This window comes from Artibeus jamaicensis, unplaced genomic scaffold, assembly GCF_021234435.1.
Source record: "Artibeus jamaicensis isolate MK-2021 breed Jamaican fruit bat unplaced genomic scaffold, CSHL_Jam_final scaffold_1964, whole genome shotgun sequence".
NCBI classification, from domain to species: Eukaryota; Metazoa; Chordata; class Mammalia; order Chiroptera; family Phyllostomidae; genus Artibeus; species Artibeus jamaicensis.
This window is the reverse complement of record NW_026522030.1, coordinates 10,632,038-10,651,810: the sequence shown is the minus strand read 5'-3', so window position 1 is coordinate 10,651,810 and position 19,773 is coordinate 10,632,038. Positions and strand designations below refer to the sequence as shown.

Genomic DNA, 19,773 nt, shown 5'->3' with positions numbered 1-19,773 from the left:
ATTAAAAAAACTGGCAGTTGTTTCTGGAGAATGAGACTGAAGAGAAGTACATACGGAGTTGGGCATTCCTTTCTTTTTTTTTTTTTAAATTAAAAGTCTTAAAGCATTTTTGAGTTTTTAGCTATGCTCATCTATTATTTTGATAAAAATTAAATTAAAAAAATCCAGCACTGCAAACCTTAACTTTTGTTAACTCGATGAAAGTCCCAAATTTATTCACTAGCATTCTTCTCACCTCTGTGGAAAGTCACAGGCTGAGATACCCCACAAAGTACAGCGCGAACGAAGGGCTGTCAGTAAAACCTGGCAGCGCCTGCCAGCTGTTCTCGGCGACTCCCCTTTGTTGTAAAGAAGGCAGCGGTAGGTGGCGCATGGGGGAGAAAACCGTACTTCCATCTGCCAAAGGGCTTCGCTAGCTGTCAAAAGTACAGTTCCCTCTCCAGGGGCCCGGGGAACATTCTGGTCAGTCTATGAGGATGAGGACACCTATCCCAGAATCAGCATCTCTTGGTTATTCTTCTGTCACAAAGGAGACACCGGGGCAGCTGCACCTGAGGTCTATGGCTTTTGAACATCTTTCTAGTTCATTTAGAATGTTCAAAATTGCAAATGATACCCTAGCCAGGTGGCTCAGTTGGCTGGAGCATCATCCTGTAAACCAAAAGGATGCAGGTTCGATTCCCAGTCAGGGAACATACCTAGATTGCAGGTTCAATCCCCAGTCAGGGCACATACAGGAGGCAACTGATTGATGTTTTTCACATTGATGTTTCTGTTTCTTTCTCTCTCTCTCTCTCTGTCCACCCTTTCCTCTCTCTCTAAAATCAATAAAAACATATCCTCAAGTGTGGATTAAAATAAATAAAACTGCAAATGCTGTGGCACTGAAACAGGACAGGGTATGGCAACTAAACACCTTCAAGTGTATAAACAAAACTGGAAATCGTGTTTTAAGTGTTTCTGTTTTTACTTCTGAGTGCAGCTTAACCATGAACACTACTTCTTACAGAAAGAAAAGTCTCAATGTTCTCGTGGACGAAGGACGCGACATCCTGCCAATCCAGGATGTCCCCCAGCCAGCTATTCTGACGACTCGGGTGCATCTTGTGTCCCCGGTGCCTTCCGGAGTGGGTCACGTTCTACGGGATAAAACAGTTCACACATGAAATCTCCATCTTAACCTAAAGAACAGAAAGTATAAACAATAACCTATTTTGTTTTAGGTCCACTCGACAGCACTTTAGTAAATACACAAAAGTGAGAAAATTGCATTCTTTAAGAAATCAAGTAAGAACCCCATCTAAACGCAGAAAAGATGTATTTTTGCATTTACATGCTACCGAGTCTCAGCCTAGCTCAAGAGCTCCTCTCCTAAGCACACTTGTGAACACTCTTCATTCCTGTGTATTCGACTGCGCACAAGTACAACATTGACCTTCACTTTGCCCTCCTCTGTAGCCCCTCTACTTTTTTCTTAGTCTCTCATTTTTTATTTTTCCCTCCTTTCCTCAGCTCCCTTATTGATCTTCTGCAAAACACAAAGACAGGGGTGGAGGAGGGAGAAGAATATGAAAAAGTTCACCTAAAACTAATACAATGATATGTATCTATTATCTCTCACTATCAAAGGAAAAAGAATATGAGAAAGAAACAAGGGGGATCTAACTTGTCTATCTGGAAAAGAATTATATTGCCAGGAATGCAGGAATAACCAGATTTGAAAGAGATATGAATAAACAATTTTACCTGTTTATTTTTTTTAATTGCAGACACTAGAAAAATTAACATTAGTTGGCTTGCATTACATTTCTCCTGCACATAGCTAGTCTAGATGATGAGAAGCTATTGATGATAATGAACAGAAGACAGAATATTGATACACCAGAGGGACTGGTGGGTTCTTCCTTGGAAATTAACCATTAACTCACTCTGACTTTTAGTAACCTAAAGCTTAGACCCTGCAGCTTAAAAATTTCAATAACGGAAACCTCAGTATTAATACAATCCTATCTAGTCACTGGGTCTCTAAAATAAAAAAACTATTAGTTTACCACTGAAATCCTTAGGTAAAATAACTTACCTTTACAAACCAAGAATGATACAGTCTGTCCCAAAGCTCTAGTACTTGCTTTTCAATCACAGCAGTATTGTTCACCTTATCTCCGAGAATTTTATGAAGCTGGAAGAAACACAGATAGATATAATCTGGTTTAATATTTCAGGCAATATTACAGTAAAATGAATACACTCTGGGTCTTCACGTTTGTTCCAAATCAAACTGAAACGTTCCAGACTATTTAATTCATTGCCTCTAGCCACATTGTGTTCTTTTCATAAACTCTGCTCTTCAACATTCCCAGTAAATTTCCTCTCTCTCATCTTTTACTTCTTTTTTCTTTCCTCTATCACTAGGTGCCTAGGAGAGCTACTTTGAGCTGGAGAAAAAAAATGGTTTATGGACTTTTCTGATCATATCAGCCCATGTGACCCCAGAGCCCATCATTATAAGAAATCTCCTGTTACACTGATCACTGTTACTAAGAATGGTCACAGAACTTTAAGTGACATTTTAGAACCTTAGCTCTAAAAGCAAATATTTCCATTAGCTTGCTGAGAGATGTCAGATCTCAGAGTTGTGAGTGATTAGACTGGCTTCAAGATGTATGGGAACTAAGTATACTTGTGGTAACTTAGACAAAGGTTATTCATTAGAATATTTTATTCCAGCCCTGACTGGTATGGCACAGTGGATTGAGCCTGCAAACCAAAGGGTCGCTGGTTCAATTCCCAGTCAGGGCACCTGCCTGGGTTGCGGGCCAGGTCCCCAGGAGAGGCAACCACACGATGATGTTTCTTTCTCTTTCTCCCTCCCTTCCTCTAAAAATAAATAAATAAAATCTTTTTAAAAAATCTTATTCAACATTTTATGTGCTATTAAAACCATATGGTAACATTCAAGACACTTTTTAAGGGATAACCACTGATTTGTAGCCCCACTTTACTTAATAAAACTGGCAACCTCTTCATTTTCTTCGTAACTTTCTGCCTGTTTACACAGATAGACATAACTTACAATTCTATGTTTTACATTGTAAGCATTTCATATGTTTCTTCAACACTGACCTTCACCTCTACTTTTAATGGTTTCAATAGTTACTAAGCTTTGATATTATTATTTAATCATTACCAAACCACAGGATATATACATGGCTCCTAATTTTTAATGTCACAAGTGACACTGCAATGAACATCCTTAAACACAATATTGTTTCTTGTTTCTAACAGTAAGACGAACGTGCAGGACTCAAAGGAAATGAACATTTCAATGGTTCTTGCTATACAATGTTAAATCGTCTTCTGTAAGGACTGTACCAATTAATTCTTCCAACATTGTATAAATAAACCAACTCTCCCACAGCCTTATGGATAACTGATAAAACTTTTAGATAATGTAACTGGTGTGAAACGCTAAATTACCTATCCTTTTCTTCTCTAGTGACCATTTTCCATGTTGGTTTTCGATGTGTATTTCCCTTTGTGTGGCCTTGCCATCTTGATGCTGGCCTTTTAAATACTTAAACCAGTTCTTAGACATGTTCGATGCAAATGTATCTGCCCAATGCTAACCTTCATATTTATTTGACTTACTCATAAACCAAACAGGAATCGGTGACTATCAAAGCCATTTATCTTTTGTTACATTTTACAGTTTACAAATGGCCTTCACCTACATTATGTAATCTTTACAACAACTTTACGTTAGACAGAAAATAGTTTTGTTGCCACCTTTGTTCTTTTGAGAAAACAGATTTAGAAAGGATCTATGGTAGGTCCAGGGCTACTGCCGCCAACTGGCAGAGTCAGAATTACAAGTTCTTTACGGTTCTTCCAACCGCTGCCTTGTAACCTACAAACAAATTACCCAGCAGAGCAAATTACCCCAAGTAATTAAAACACAATTACTGCTAGTCTAAATCCCTTTAGTTTCTTTAAACTTCTATTTTATGTATGATGAATGACTGTCAGATACTCACAAACCCTGTTACCAATTCTTTCCATCATTTTCCTATCAGCTTCTGGAATCTCCCTTTAACCAGAAGAGGCTGAAAATGGCTACCGACAGCCTCTTTTCTAGACTCTGCACAGTGGCCTCTATCGCAAGCCAGCCGCATTTCAGACTGACCTCTGTGTGAGCAGTCCCACTCTGGCACAGCAGCGATACCCGAAACACGACCACTAGTACGGGAAAGGGGGCTCAGCACCCTCTTAGAGCATATTATATACAAGATGCTCTTTTCTCAACCGTGGTGCCATCAACATAGCAGCACACTGCAGACCCACACCACTGTCCTGCAACACTGCAGTACACACTGCGAGTTGCGAGAAGGCTGGCCAGAGAGCGGAGTCCAATGCCTGCATCACTGCTATTAGAAGAACCACTAGAGCACACATTCTTTATGACAACGTACTGCTGGTGACAACACGACATGCTCTTCAAATATGAAAAACAATGAGGCGTTAAGGGCAGTCAGAACACCATCTGAGAACCAACTAACTTAAGGCAAAAAACCTCATCTATGAAGTGGGGATAAGTCAGTACTCATCTTGCGTGAAGTCTCTGCAGCATTTGCCACAGGTGACCAAGTCTATCTTGAAACTTCCTTCTCTTAGCCTCAGTGAGACACACAGTTTGGTTTTCCTCCTACCTCACAGGCTACTCCTCTTCAGTCTTCTTTGCCTTGAGGACCTGAAGTGCTCCAGGCGTCTATCTCTGATTCTCTTCTATCTCCACTCTCTCCTTAGGCCGTTACTATGGGCTGAACTGGGACCCCTCCCAATATCCATGTTGAAGTCCTAACTCCAGCACCTCAGAATATGGCTATTTAGAGGTAGAGTCTGTAAAGCAGTAAATAAGGTAAAATAACGTCCCTAGGAGGGGCCCTCATCCAGTCCTAATTAAAGTAAGAAAAAGAGTACAACACAGACATACTCAGAGGGAAGACCATGTGAAGACCCAGGACATCTACAAACTAGGGAAAGAGGCCTCAGAAGAAGCCAGTCCTGCTGACACCTTGATGTTGGACTTCTAGCCTCCGGAATTATGAGAACACACGCTCCGTTGTGAAAGCCTCCCAGTCCGTGGTACTCTGTTATGGCAGCCCCAGCAAACAAATGCAAGCCATCTCCTCCAATCCGATGAGTGCCATCTGAGGACACTCAAGCCTGCACCTACAGCCAGATCTTTCTTCTGGGCTATGTCCAGTCTCCTTCTGTGGTGTCTCTACTTAGCCATCTAGTGGGATTCTCAAACTCAGTCTGGCCCCAGCAGCAGTACCGGTCTATCTGTAACACCTACACCCCACTACCACCTCCGAACTCCTCCATCTCAGTCAGTGGCACAGCTGCCCGAGTTGGGCAAACCAAAATCTTCCTTCCCGTTCACTCCATTCCAATCTGTGAGTAATTCCTCGTGGATTTTTGAAGTCGTAACAACCTCAAAATATCCCAGATATGACCATTCACCTGAATCTCCACTTCCACAGTCCTCGTCCGAGTCACCAACACCTCACCTGGACTGCTGAAATATCAATCTCTTTACTGGTCTCCCCGCCCTGTCCATCCCTGCCCCCTTCTCCATAAGGCAGCCCAAAGGAGTCGTCAGTATCCCAAATGAGGTTTCTGTTTTAAACCCGTTAACGTTTACCTCTGTAACTACAAGAAAATCCCAACTTCTTACTACAACCTACGGCTTGTCGTGTCATCACATTCACCACTGCAGCCACACTGGCCTTTCTGTCCCATCTCTGAGACTCTGAATGTGCTGTTCCTCAGCCCGAAACATTATTTTTCCAGACCTTCGCAAACTGTCACCTCCTCGTCGCTCAAGTCTTAGTGAAACACCTCCTCAGAGACACTCTCTGGCCATCCTGGCTACGGCATCACCGGAGGCACTCTCTACCACACTACCTGCTTACCTTATCACAGCACTTTTGGATCTGAGTTTTTTATTTGTTTACGTGTTTACGGTTTGTCTCCTCTCCTGTCTCCTTGCGCCAGAGTGCAAGCGCCAGGAGAGTGGTATCGTTCTGGTTACTGCTTTTTCCCCAGCACTTGCAACGTGCCCCCCGTGTTTGTGAACTAGCTGTCACTGTCTCCACTGGAGTCACGGGAGAAGGGACGGAGCAAACACATCACTTATTCTCTTGCTGTCTCAGGGCAGCACCTTCAGGTATAAATTTTAGAATGGACACGCCAAGCAGAAAGGATAGCTCAGACAAGGATGGTGAGTGAAGAAAGTAAATCTGATGTTGAGAAAATAACACCCTGTGAGGAGAACCCAAACAATGCACAGGGGACATAGGACACCTGGGGGCGGAGAGACAGGAACCTTCTCTGTTCAAACCTAAGTGCATCCAAAAACCTCTCTTCCTTTTCTGAGCATGGTGTTTTTTTTCTAGCTTCAGCTCTTGGGACTCAATTCTAATGTGATTCTTAGCTGTGTAAGTTCTGAGCTTATTAGAAAGCTACCTCTGCAATTACAATGGGTCTTCTTTTTTAATCACCTTTATTGAGATATAATTCACACACCTTACAATTTAGTCATTAAAATGTACAAGTCAATACTTTTTAGGATATTCAGAGTTAGGCAACCACTACCACAATCAATTTGGGAACATTTTCATCACCCCAAAAGAAAACTCCACACTCATTAGCAATCCCTCCCCCTCCTCACCAAACCCCTCTGCCCTGGGAACCGCAACACCACCGTCTACAGACACGCCTCATCTGTGCATTTCACATACACGGAAGCACATGTACGAGGTCTTTCAGGACTGCTTCTTTCACTCAGCATAGTGTTCTCAAGGTCCATCCATGACACAGAATGTACCAGTCCTTCATTCCTTCCTACGGCCAACTTATGTGCACATACCGCTTATTATTCACCCGTTCATCAGCTGATGGACAGTCAATGGCTGCTTTTAGATATCACCCCTGTGTCTTCTAAGTCAAGATCACAATTTTTTTTTCACAAATTTTGTTAGCAATGCCCATCTCTTTTCAACTACCTCAGCTTTTAGAACCTTGAGCAAAGGTTTAAAACTTACCTTTTCTTTTCTTTTTTTTTTATTTTAAAAGATTTTATTTATTTATCTTTTAGAGGGGAAGGAAGGAGAGAGGAGAGAGGGAGAGAAATATCAATGTATGGTTGCCTCTTACACGTCCCCTGCTGGGAACTGGCCTGCAACCCAGGCATGTGCCCTGACTGGGAATCGAACTGTGATCGTCTGGTTCACAGGCCCCTGCTCAATCCACTGAGCTATACCAGCCAGGGATTAACGCTTACCTTTTCTCTAAGTAATTTGAAATTTACTTCTTTAGAATCTAAGTCACATTTCTTTAGTTACTCAAATTCCCTTTCTTTATCCTTTTCCCAAATAGTTAAGAATTCCAGAATAAAAATCTTTCCCAAACAGGTAAATCAACAACATCATGCTTTCAACATAATAACTCAGCCAAAACATTTCCAGAAGACTGAACGCCTTCTGCAATGGTTGGAGCTTCCTTCTGTGACAGTTTTGAGATCTATATCCCTAAAACCTTTCAGTTTTCAATAACTGTTTTTAAAGACTACCATGCACCGGTCAGTTAGATGACCTGGCTCTCAAAGGTTCCATGTGCTGACTGATTAGATTACCTGTTATGGACTCAAGAAAATCAGTAATATATGTATTTCTCTTAACTTGACCACAATTATATCCTTAAGTGAGTGGATTATGATACACGTGTATAGCGCATAATGTTCAAGGTAACTTTTCTTTTTTGAGACTTGTTTTGACTTTTGAACACAAGAGTCACATATTAGCCCTTGTTTTCTGCGCACGTGTCTCACTGCAACCAATTTTATCTGTCCCTAGATGATCCTAATTACTTCACTGCATTAAAACGTCAAATCATCTTCACTCCTACAGACTACATATGCGAGAGGTGAAAGGAAGAATGTCCCAAATCCACATCATGGGACCTGACCCTTCACGACAACCGCAGTTTCTCTGTCCTTCATTTCCCTTCCCAAAGCTTCGGTCAAGATCGCCTCCTCAAGCACACTCCTCCTTCTACATCTTGGCTTACATAAATAGCTCTTCTTAAAATACACTCTTCCTCCTCTCTATTCATCCAAGGCCTATCATTCCTTCAAGTAGTTTATCTCAACTGCCATTTTAAAGCATTTAACTCTCAGATTCAGGCACACATTTCCAGCATACTACAGTAAGAAAGAGCAAAAGATCTGGAATCAGTCTTCAGTTTGACCAAGCTCTGCAATCTACTACCTGACCACTGGGAATTTACCTAGTCTTAATAAGTTGGTTTCTTCGTCTGTAAGTAAGCAAAATAATTCAGACTACTGTAGCTGTCTTGAAAAAAAAAAAAAAAAGAATTGGAAACTGCAAAGCACAGGTATCAAATAATAAAATGTAATATGCCCCAGTACTCCCCCACAGAGCCTTATTGACCATGAAGCTTAGTGATCATTCCTTCCTAATGCACAAATAAGGAATCATGTCTATCTTGAACGAGATGCAAATGGCCGACTAAGTTTGTTCAGGCTACTAGCACTATTCAGTATAATTACCCAGAAGGTTTAACTTCAGTGTATGTTGCTTGTTGACTTGTAGATATATTTCAAAACAAAAATTATTCTAAACATAATCTCCACTTATGCTTCATCAAAGCAAGAAATCAACACCAATAAAGACCTTGCAAAGAGAAAGCCACAAACAGGCTCTTCTCTTACCTTGTGGGTTATCCATTCTCGTCCATACTGATACACATTGTTAGCTGCAGAATTGAGGGCTCTTTGGACTACCTGAGCCTCAGGAAGCCAACTATTTCAAAATAAAGAAAGGGAAGAAAAAGAAAAATTACTACACCGTTAATGTTCTGCACCAATAAGTATTTGAACTCAATGCATTTAAATAATCAGGAACTGAGAGACTGCTGATAGGTCCCCAACAGAGGAATCCTTGACTTCTAGGCCTAACTGGACAAATTCTATTATATGGAATATCTCTTCAAGCTTTCCTTATCTTTTAGATCCACTTTCCCTACAACCTCTCAGTCATTTTGCTCTGCTGGGTTCTTCTGACCCTCAAGTCCTGAGCCATCTGCTGTATTCAAACAGCAATGGAGAAAGTGGTTCTGAAATAGGATAGCCAGCATCTGGGATGCACAGTGGAGGTTCTCAAACTGTGGTCCACGGACCTGCAACACCAGAACTGTTTAGAAACCTGGCCCTAACCCAGACCCACTGAAAAAGTAACTCTGGGGCTAGAGCCCAGCCATCTGTACCTAACAAGCCCCGAAGGTGACTGGTACATGCGAACATTGGAGAGCCACTGATCTGAGGAACTGGAGAACTGAGGGAGACTATAAAAAAACCAAGAGGGTGAATCACTGTTTTCAACTCTCCATTTATTGAAAATCTTTTTCTTTAAGATGTGAGGAATTCCTGAGCAGAGTCCCATCTGTACAAAGAACTGCAGTCTGCAAACTTCACTCCTAGTGTGGTAGTGAGAAGTGCCCCCCCCATTTCCTTGTCAACTAAACAGGCTTTTCCCTTCATCAACAATAGATGACATATGCCCAAGGTTTTCCAAAGGAGAAAATATTTTCATATATTCTCTCTCCTTTTCTTTAAAGATTTTATTTATTTTTAAAGAAAAGGGAAGAGAGGGAGAGAAACTCTAATGGGTGAAACATTGATCGGCTGCCTCTTGCACGCCCCCAACTGGGGACCGGCCGGCAACCCAGTCAAGGGTAAGTCAAAGAACCCTTACCGAGATCCTTGGGTTCCCAGGCTGGCGCTCGACCCACTGAGCCACACCAGCCAGGGCCACATATTCTCTTAACTGCTCCTCACAATGCTGTATACTAAAGGTGTTGACATTCACAAACTGGTGTGCATCTTTAATACAAACCAGTTCATCACACACTCCACATCAACAAAATATTTATGAAGCTTTTGCAAATTCTCAGATAGTTCAAGTATTTCTCAGCAGGTATGACAAAACTTTAGAAATACTTATAATAGTCTTACAGTACAAGATATGACCAGGAAATTTGGATCTCTAAACAGAGATGTGATTTGAGAGAAATTAATTTAAGTAGCCTTTAAATTACTCTAGTATTTATATATTCAACAGTGGTTTGAAGAGACTGCTAAATACTTTGAATTACATAGTACTGTATTTTTATGGGGAAAGTTATATCCTGTAGTGACATTCAAAAGTGTGAAGACTTGCAGAGGCCTCTGGATAGATCCTTAATGACGAACAGACATCTGTCAGGCCTGATGAAAAGTCCTGCTGGCTTCAGTGAGGACACTTCACTGACTACTCATGCAGGTGTCTAAACAGCAACAGATACAAGAAGCCTCCTGAGGCCGAGTCAAAGGCCTTATTCAGTCTAGACCTCCCTGCAACGAGGGCCCTCTAGGGGACGTGGGGCCTGAAATACCTGAGCAACCTCGGCTGCGACCAGCTGGGATGTGCCCTGATCTTACACAAAACACAGCTTCCATACTAAGCTCCCTCCTTAGGATAGTCACTACCTCAGCAAATTACTGCCATATTTTGTCTCATGTAATGTACACTAATTTGCCCCAATTTTTGAGGGAAAAAATAAGGATGCGTATTATACGTGGGTAGTACCTAAAATACCTTGTATCTGTTCTTGTGATTTGTAATTACTTGTGACAAAAAATTTCTTGTACCATAATATGTTCAAAAATAAATGTTAAAATTCCTTTATAATACAAAAAACAAATATCTAAATATAAGCAATTGAATTAAAAAATTAAAATGAAAGATTTTCCTGAAAGTTTGGGCCAAAAACGTGGGTGCGCATTATACACAGCAAAAATACGATGATTTTCCAGCTCTCAGCAGAACCCAAGTTCCCTCAGTTAGGAATGGTCTACCCTCACCTTTCTGGGTGTAGGTTAATCACCACAATATGACCTTTCAAGAGAACAGCCCCAAGAATTGTGCAGAAGGAAAATTTCTGACATACCACATATGTTTCTACATACTTTCTAGTCAGTAGAAAGTAGAAAACGGTTTCCAGACTAACAGAATTGCCCAAGTCAAGAATTAAGATGTGTTTTAACTTCATTTTTTTTGAAGCTCTGCTAGGATAACCCTCCCCTAAGTCTTTCTAATTTATCCACCAGCTCGCCAAGCATATCCACAGGAAGTCAGGGCACCTACGTGAAACATATAAAATGTGCACCATACTGGAAGAAAATACATTTATCAATTCTTCATTGTATCCCCTCCACTAGGACTGTCCACAGAATCTCTCACAAGGTCAACTGCCTTCTTCAGGACAGGAATCTACTGAATACCGAAATTTGCAAGAAACCATTACTAGTAATTTATATCTAACCCCACTAATTCGCTACAAAAGAATCAGACCTTCCTTGAACCACCAAAGTCTAAACAGCTTTTTAAAACCCTCCTACATGAAGGAAGACTCAGTCAGAAACTCGGGTGAAGTGCTGCCTCTGCCACTGGGGGATCACTACCCTCAAGTCCTTACCCTGTGATCCCATTTCCCGGTTTGGGAAATGGCAATAATCTCTTCAACCTACTCTGCACAGTCACTGTGAGGAAGACAGGTCACAACGTAGGTGACAGTACTTTGTAAACCCAAACAGGCTGTGAACTGCAAACCCCGATTCAGATGTAAGTGCTATAAGCTGTGTCTGCAATCTTCAGCATTTCCCCAACACCCCCTCTCCTATATCACGTGCAATTCTTATGCAAAAACGACAACTTCCACCAAAGTTTTAGCAAACCCAATCTTTTCTCTCCCAAAGCAGCTGCCTGAAGACCACCGCATACTGAATCTTGGTCATGCAACTATTTTTGTCATTGTAAAACAATATTCTTACTTTGCCCACTCAGGGTGATTTGCTAGAGTTTCATTAATCAAGCTGCTTGTGACTTCGATCATGTGTACACTCTCTTGATGGACCTGCATTATAGAGGAGGAGAGAAAAGAACCTCAGTAAAAAGTGAATGCAGCTCAACATTTCTTTTTCTACACTATTATTGGAACAACATTTCAGAGTCAGATACCCACGCATCTTAGTTACAAACTATTTAGGAACCTGCACTCAGCAGCTGCTGTACATAATACCCTGTGATGCACACTACGGGAAAGAAATGTACATAATGCGCCTTCAAGAAACTCAACAATTTACTTAAGCAAAAATATGTAAATATATATACACAATAATATTTAGCTTATATATGTATATGTAAGCAGTATCAACATTACATGAGCCTAAAGAATTATAACGCAATGTGAGATACCCAAGCAAATATAAGCAACTAAGGTTTCTGAGTCAAAAAAAAAAAGCCAGCTGAAACTGTTCCAAATTTGCCTTGCCCAATAATCAGCAAAATGAGGGAGATAAAAAAATAAACCCAGGCCAATGTCAGGGGACAGGCTCTGTAGGATTTTACTTTGTATAAATTTATTAAACGTGTTGAGCATACGGTTTATCCTCACAAGTATTTCATATGTAATTGAAAAGAACATGATTCTGCTACTGTCAATTAGATCAAATTGACTGACAGTGTTTTCAAGACTTTTATAACCTCATTAATTTTCAATCTATTTATTCTCCCAATTATTGCAAGATTATTATTCAATCTCTAACTATAATATTTGATTGTCTATTTCTCCTTCTAATTCTGAATATTTTGCTCCATGTATTTTAGAGCTCCATTGTTAGAATATACATATGCATAATTATTGTTTCCTACTGCAGTATTAGCTCATTATTATAAAAGTCTTTTGTCTCTAGTAACATTTCTTTTAATTATGTTGTCTGATATTAATATAATTACACCACATATCCTATGTTTATAGTTCAAGTGGTATGTCATTTTTAATCCTTTTACTACCAAATCTTTTAATATCTTTGAATTTAAAATGTATCTAAGACGTCATTCAGTTGGAAACTGCTTTTTTATATCATCTGAAAAATCTGTACCTTTCAATTGTTCAGTTGCCTCACATTTAATATAAGTACTGAGATGACTGGACTTAGGTCTGCTATTTTGCTATTTGCTAACTACCTCATTTCTATGGCTCCTCTTTTACAGACTTCCTTTGTGTTAAGCAATTATTTGTATAGCCTTTTAGTGGCCCTAATACTTGGGTTATTTAGTAGTTGTGATTTATTTTAAACTTATCACACCTACCATTGTTAATTTATCATGATCTTTTTCAAGCTAATACTAACTTGCTTCCAGTAAAGTATTTCTAGGAATCCATGTTCTTCAGATTGGATACTCTGTATTGATCTTTCTTCAAGGTCACTGATTTTTTTTTTCCCTTCATTTCAAATCTACTGGTGTACCTATCTAGTTAACTTCTCCCTTGTTATTGTTCTTTGCGGCCCTAAGATTTCTGTTTGGTTCTGTGTTTAGTGTCCATTTCTCTGTTGAGAGTCCACATATGTTTGCTCTTAGCATACTTTTAATTCTTTGAATATATTTACAATAGATGCTTTGAAGCCTTTGTCTGCTAAATCCAACATCTGGGCCACTTAAGTGTCCATTTCTTTGATTTTTTTTTTTTGCCCCTGAGTATCAGTCACATTCTCCTGCTTCTTTGTCTGTCTAGTAATTCTTGGTTAAAAACTGGACATAGAAACATTTGTAGCAACTCTGGATTGTTTTGTTCTTCTGAGAGCTGTGTTATTTTGTTTCAGTAAATAGCTAACTTACCCATACTCAAACCAAAAAACCACCCCAAAATACAAAAATTTCGATCATCCCTGCCACTGATGTCTCTGCTCAGTGCTTTTTATTCATTCACTTACACACTTATTTTAAAGCCTAATCCCTAAGGATTTTCCCTGGACCTGCATAGCTCAGCAGTCAGCAAACAATTCTGGCAAACACTATGCCCAGACACTTCACATAAGAAAGCTTTCTCTCTGCAACTTGAGAAGTGTGAAAGGAGAAATGCAACCAAAGGCACAAATCTGCAAAGCTCCCCAGGCTTCAGCATGCAGAGGGCTCCCATACACATGCACAGTTTAGCGATCAGTCTAAGATGTGTCGTTTATTAAATTTCAGCACTTGTATGGCTTTCCTGCGTCCACAATCTCCCACTTTAATTTGGAGCTGCTCTGTTGTCAGCCCCAAACCATCACCTCCCACAGGGAAAGTTGCAAGTTCTTGCTGCCTAAGTGAGGAAGGATAAGAGTAACTCCAAGCAAGAAAGCCACAAACTACCTGTTTTTATCACGTGCAATAGTGTTGTTTATGAGCAGATACTCCTCAAGGTGGCTAACTGATCATTTTCCAATGCCTTGATATGGTGTTTTAACATTTTTTAATACTTTATTCTTGCTTTCTGTGGAGAGCAATTACCTGATATCCTCACTCTGCTATTACCTTACAGTTTATTAGGAAGATAATAAAAGGACCCTCTAACAAACTGGATGTGGATACAAATGAAAGAAAGTAGTCAAGGATGACCCCGAGGCTTTTCACCTGAGCAAGCAGGATGGAACTGCTGTTTACCAAAATGGGAAGACTGTAAGAACAGACAGGCAAGGGGAGGTCTGAAATTCTGTTCTGACTTGCTGCATTTGAGCTGTCTACTAGACATTCACACAGATACTGTCATGGTGTATCTATGTGAATGGTGTTTTACAGAATAATCCCTTTATTGGCTAGGAGAATAAATGAGATAACTGGGAAGTTTCCTTCAAAAGCTCAGCTGCCCTGAGTCCTAGAAGACAAAGACAGTGTAGTAATATATGTTATCAAAGTCCAAGGAAGCAAAAGCTCATTGAATAGAATGAGCAAAGAAAAAAAAACTTGAAAGATGAAATAAGTGAGATGGGTAGGCAAGACGACCCTATGAAAAGCAGTAAAGAAGAAAAAGTGGAATAGAAGACAAACAGGAGAGAGAAAGAAAGGAAAACAAAAGACCACAGTGGTGAAAAGGTTTCTCTAAGATCAAGAATGGAAGATTGTACAGTGACAGGTTTAGGTGAAATATGACGAAAACAAAGGTCTCTAAACAAGTCTATACAGTCCATATAAGTGACTGTACTATATATAATTAATACCCAAAGAAAAGATAGGAACTATATACAGATAGAAACAGAAGTAACAGGAGAGCAGGTTTATAGCAGCAAAAAGTAAGAATGAGGGCACACCGAGACTGAGAAGAACAGGACATCCAAGTGGAGATGTCATATAGCAAAACCCAATACAATCCTTTAACAAATGGCTGCATATTAGGGTATGTGTCAGTAAGTTACTACTGTATCTCTATAGTACTATATAAACATTTTTCATATCCATGATTCATGTAAGCTTCATGGTTCTTTGAACACAGCATATCGAAATCTGCATTGTGGAGTTCAGTGAAGTCAGATAAACTAAAGGTTAAAATATACTGTAGAAATCAGAAAAACAAAAGCCAGTGAGTTATCACTGGAAAGAAACTTTTAGCTGCACTTGGAAGAATTATTTTCTCTGATGAGTTTATGAATTGAATGATTGTATTGCTCCAAAGTCATACACTGAGATCCTAACCTCTAATGCAATGATTAAGAGGTCGGGCCTCTGAGAAGTAATTAGGTCATGAGGGTGGAGCTTTCACGAATGAGGTTAGTGCCCTTGTAAGAGCACAGGAGAGAGAGAGGACCTTCCTCTCCACTATATAAGAACACAAAGAGAAGACAGCCATCTGTAAACCAGGACGGGGCCCTCACCAAGAACTTCACGATGCTGGAACCCGACCTGGGGCTTCTGCCTCCAGAACTGTGAGAAGTCACTGTTGTTCAAGCCGCCTAGTCTATAGTGTTCTGTTACAGCAGTCTGAACAAAGAAGGGGAAGAGGAAATGCAAGCTGGAAGGACCCAGAGAGCGAGAAAGAAAGATCCAATGGTGTGTCGGCAAAAGGACCAATGAGACAAGAAGGGAAGGAGTTGGTCAAAAAATTCTGATCTGGTAAACAGGGCAATAACTAGATCACGAGCTGTTTATACCAGATCATAGTTTCTTGTTCACAGAAGAAGCTGCTTATTCCTCTGTATCTCAATGTTGTCATCTGTATTTACCTCTGAGGCATATGATGATGATAAAATAAAAATGCATGTACAAGTATGCTAGGCAAATTCATGGCAAAACCAGTATACAGAAATTACAAGTGTTTTAGCTGCTATACATATTCACAAGCAAAGTTAACATTTTCCATACTGTTTCTACCAGCTGCTTATCCATACAAATCTAGCAATTAAGAATTGATTAATGGTAACAGGAATTACTGTACTCTACCTTTGCAGTCAGGAGCAGGGCTAAAAGAAGAGTTCCTATCACTAACAAAAATATGATGAAAATGCTAATTATTTTGTCTAACATCTTCTCCAACCAGATGATCATCTGCACAGAAATGAAAAAGAAAATTACTTAGGTTAAAGTACAACTTAATAAAAACACACATGCATTCAAATACAATGAAGACAAAACAGGATATTCAGCACTGCAGAGCAGACTATGGAATAGTGACTAAAGCAGTGAAAGCTGTAAGCAACTTTAAAAAATTAACAAACAGTATTAATTACTGCCGTTACATAAAGAGTTTATTACTGTTGTATCTAAGAAAAAGCAGTCAATTTGAACATAACCTTTATGTTTGAATTCTCATACTGTGGTATATTCACATTTCAAATAATAATTTACAATCTGGTAAATATTCTAAATAAAAAAATGAGCATTAGCCAACTTCAAGTTTTCTGAAATTTTTCTGTCAATGAGCAAATATAGATGACTTTAGAAAAAGTATGTCTTTTATAAAACAGGTATTATATGTAGATATAATAGGAGCAAATTAAAATAGGAATTACTTTCAATGTTTTTTCTTTGATGACGTTGGGGTTACAAAAACAGTAAAAATAAAAAGTTAATTTTACGATCATGATAAATACCATTTTCTGAATAATAGTTCCTCTGGGTGGGAAAAAATCAGGGAGGAATACAAAATGTACTTCAATTATATAATTAATGTTACAGCTTTTAATATTTAAAATAATCTATAATAAAATACTTCCAAAAATACAATATTCTACTGAAATTTTCTATTATTTTTTAAACATCAGCTTTATGAAAAAGTATAATTGACTGAAAATGAAAAATAATCAATAAAATTATGTTCTCCCTAAATTTTAAAAAAGATTTTATTTATTTTTAGAGAAAAGGAAAGGGAGGGAAACATCGATGTGAGACACACTGAATGGGTGCCTCTCACACACAGGGGGCAAACCCGCACCCCAGGCACATGCGAACTGGTGACCTTCCACCCTGCAGGACGATGCCCAGCTGACTGAGCCACACCAGTCAGGGCCGAAAGTGCTATCTGACAGTCTGTTTTGAGTATAACTTCTCTTACGTTTCACAATCACAAATAATCCTACACATAAAAAGTTTATTTTCAGAATATACCATTCTGATAGAGCTGTAGAATTCCTTCCATGCAAAGCTATTATCTAACAGTTTGAAAATGCAATCAATTAGACTTATGACTGCTGAAACACCACATTGCACCCCTCAACCCCAACATGAGCTACAGTACTGCTGAAGAAGTTATTCTTAACTTAAATCTGAAATATGCTCTCCAAACAGTGAGTTAAGCATCCAAAAGCAAAGAATGGTGGTTAAGGGCGGGCGGAGGCGGGGGGAATATGACTTCTAAAACATTTATTTTGCACTCAAGGCTTAAAAGCCTGCATCCCCTTTATCTTTCGTAAAGGAAACTGTCACCAAGAAATCGATGCCATTGTGAACTCAAAGATAAAAAGTTCATCCTCTATCCTGACCATTAGAGCTTCAAACAGAAAAGTTAATTTTCAGTGCATGCTACCAAAGCATTGAAGACAATGCAGAGATTTTAAAAAAATAACAGGTTTCTAAGATATGGAAGGTCAGACATCATGTTTTGAATATAAGTTGTAAAATCAATGAAACTGGAAAGTTTCACAATCCGAAACCAATTCTACATTTCATTCTTGAGACAACTTCCTGAAGAAAACTCTAGTGCTGTAGTTTTCCAATTTGTTCTCCAAAATCTCAGTGGACAGCACACGGTAAAAGCTCAGTTAACACATATCTAAATAGGCCAGCATAAATAAAATAATTTCAGAATTAAGACCAGATTTGTATTCACAAATTACAATTTCTAAAAATAGCTTGGGAGCCTCCATTTTTTTAAAGAAAAGTCATATCCTAAAATGTATTTTTTAACATAAATGATGTTCTATTTACAAAGTATAAATATCTAAATTTATGTCTGGGTATTTTTAACATATAAAACAAAGAATATTCACAAACATGTACACCAACATTACAAAATCAAATGTTACGTTTTTCAACAAGGGTAGAATTTTCTTATCATAAACCATGTAACAAAGGGTTATAAAAAAAATCCACACTAAGAGCCACCTAAATAAAAATTTATATTCAAGGGATAATAGTAAGGGTTAGATATTTCACTCAAAATTTAAAATAAACAAAATCATTTAGGATGCTCAATACATACAGTGAAAAGTTAAAGGGGTTTCTATTCACATTATGGCTGGCTAACATTAGATGGGGAAAAAAAACAGACAAAAAGAGAGACTGCAAAAGAGACAGAGGAGCAGAAAGACAGGTAAAGGCTTGTTAAAGAATAAAGGGAGACAGAGAAGGTCAAGAAAAGAGAAGAAAAAAATGTGGGGAGGAGGGAGTTGGTGTATAGAACTAAGGACCAGAAGAGGAGAAAAACCAAAATGAATAGAAAACTTTTTTGGAGGAAAGAACTCCCTGAAAGAGTGAATGGAACAAAACTCAGGAAACAAACTCAGACACAGAAAGAGAAACACACACGTGAAAGCGCACTCAGTGGGGAAGGGGCAGGGGGTGGGGGAGGGGACCCCGAGGGACACCAGAGGCTCTGCCCCTGCCCCAGCTGCCCCTGCCCGCGCTCTGCTCTGGTCAAGGAAGCCACACCCCGGTCACCGCAGCCTTGCCGGTGGAAACTGCACTGCCTAGACATTTCCCCCGTCTTCCACGCTGTGAGAATTATTTTGGTTTTTGAACTTTATTTTCTAAAAGGGGAAGAGGAGAAATTTTCAAATGACATTCTGAGTGTTTTAAGTGTAAAAATTTAGAGGTGCTGATATCCATAGTTGTATCAAGACACTCAAATTTCTAAACTCCTGGTCTTATTTATCAAGCTATCTACAAAGTGTCGTGCCGCTACTCAGCCTTCTGTTCTACTGTGAATGCAGGATTTCATTTTGCTTTGTTTTTTAACTAGATCTAGGTGAGTCTCAGTACATACAGTCAACACGAAGAAATAATCAAGCCTTGGAAGTGGGCTGCAATTTAATTAACCGTAAGATATGTTGTCTCTCACCCTCACTTCTTCTCTGTTTCCTAATTCACTCTACTTGAACTTGGAACACTGCTATTTTCTGACTTTGGAAGTAATAAAATAATCTTCAGTTCGCTCTTACCAGGTGGCTCAAATGGTTGGAGCGTGTCCCACAGACTAAAGAACCGCAGGTTTGATCCCCAGCCAGGGCACACGCCTGGGCTTCAGGTTCATCCCCCGATGGGGTACGTGCTGGGAGGGAGAGGCAACCGAGCAATGTTTCTCTCACGCTGATGTTTCTCCTTCTCTAAGATCAATGGGAAT

The 19,773-nt window shown here is 39.4% G+C and overlaps 1 protein-coding gene across 3 annotated transcripts in view; it reads right to left on the bottom strand.

Annotated features, from left to right (window-relative positions):
- Positions 1–19,773, bottom strand: part of TMEM245 (transmembrane protein 245) — an 80,942-nt gene that overhangs the window by 33,492 nt on the left and 27,677 nt on the right. For all 3 annotated transcript variants that reach the window (XM_053656346.1, XM_037152736.2, XM_053656347.1), the window contains 5 exons: positions 16,377–16,481; positions 11,954–12,036; positions 8,795–8,885; positions 2,081–2,179; positions 1,008–1,139 (listed from right to left, as the gene is read on the bottom strand). In XM_053656346.1, the coding sequence (XP_053512321.1) occupies positions 1,008–1,139; positions 2,081–2,179; positions 8,795–8,885; positions 11,954–12,036; positions 16,377–16,481 (510 nt within the window). The remainder of the gene's footprint in view (positions 1–1,007; positions 1,140–2,080; positions 2,180–8,794; positions 8,886–11,953; positions 12,037–16,376; positions 16,482–19,773) is intronic.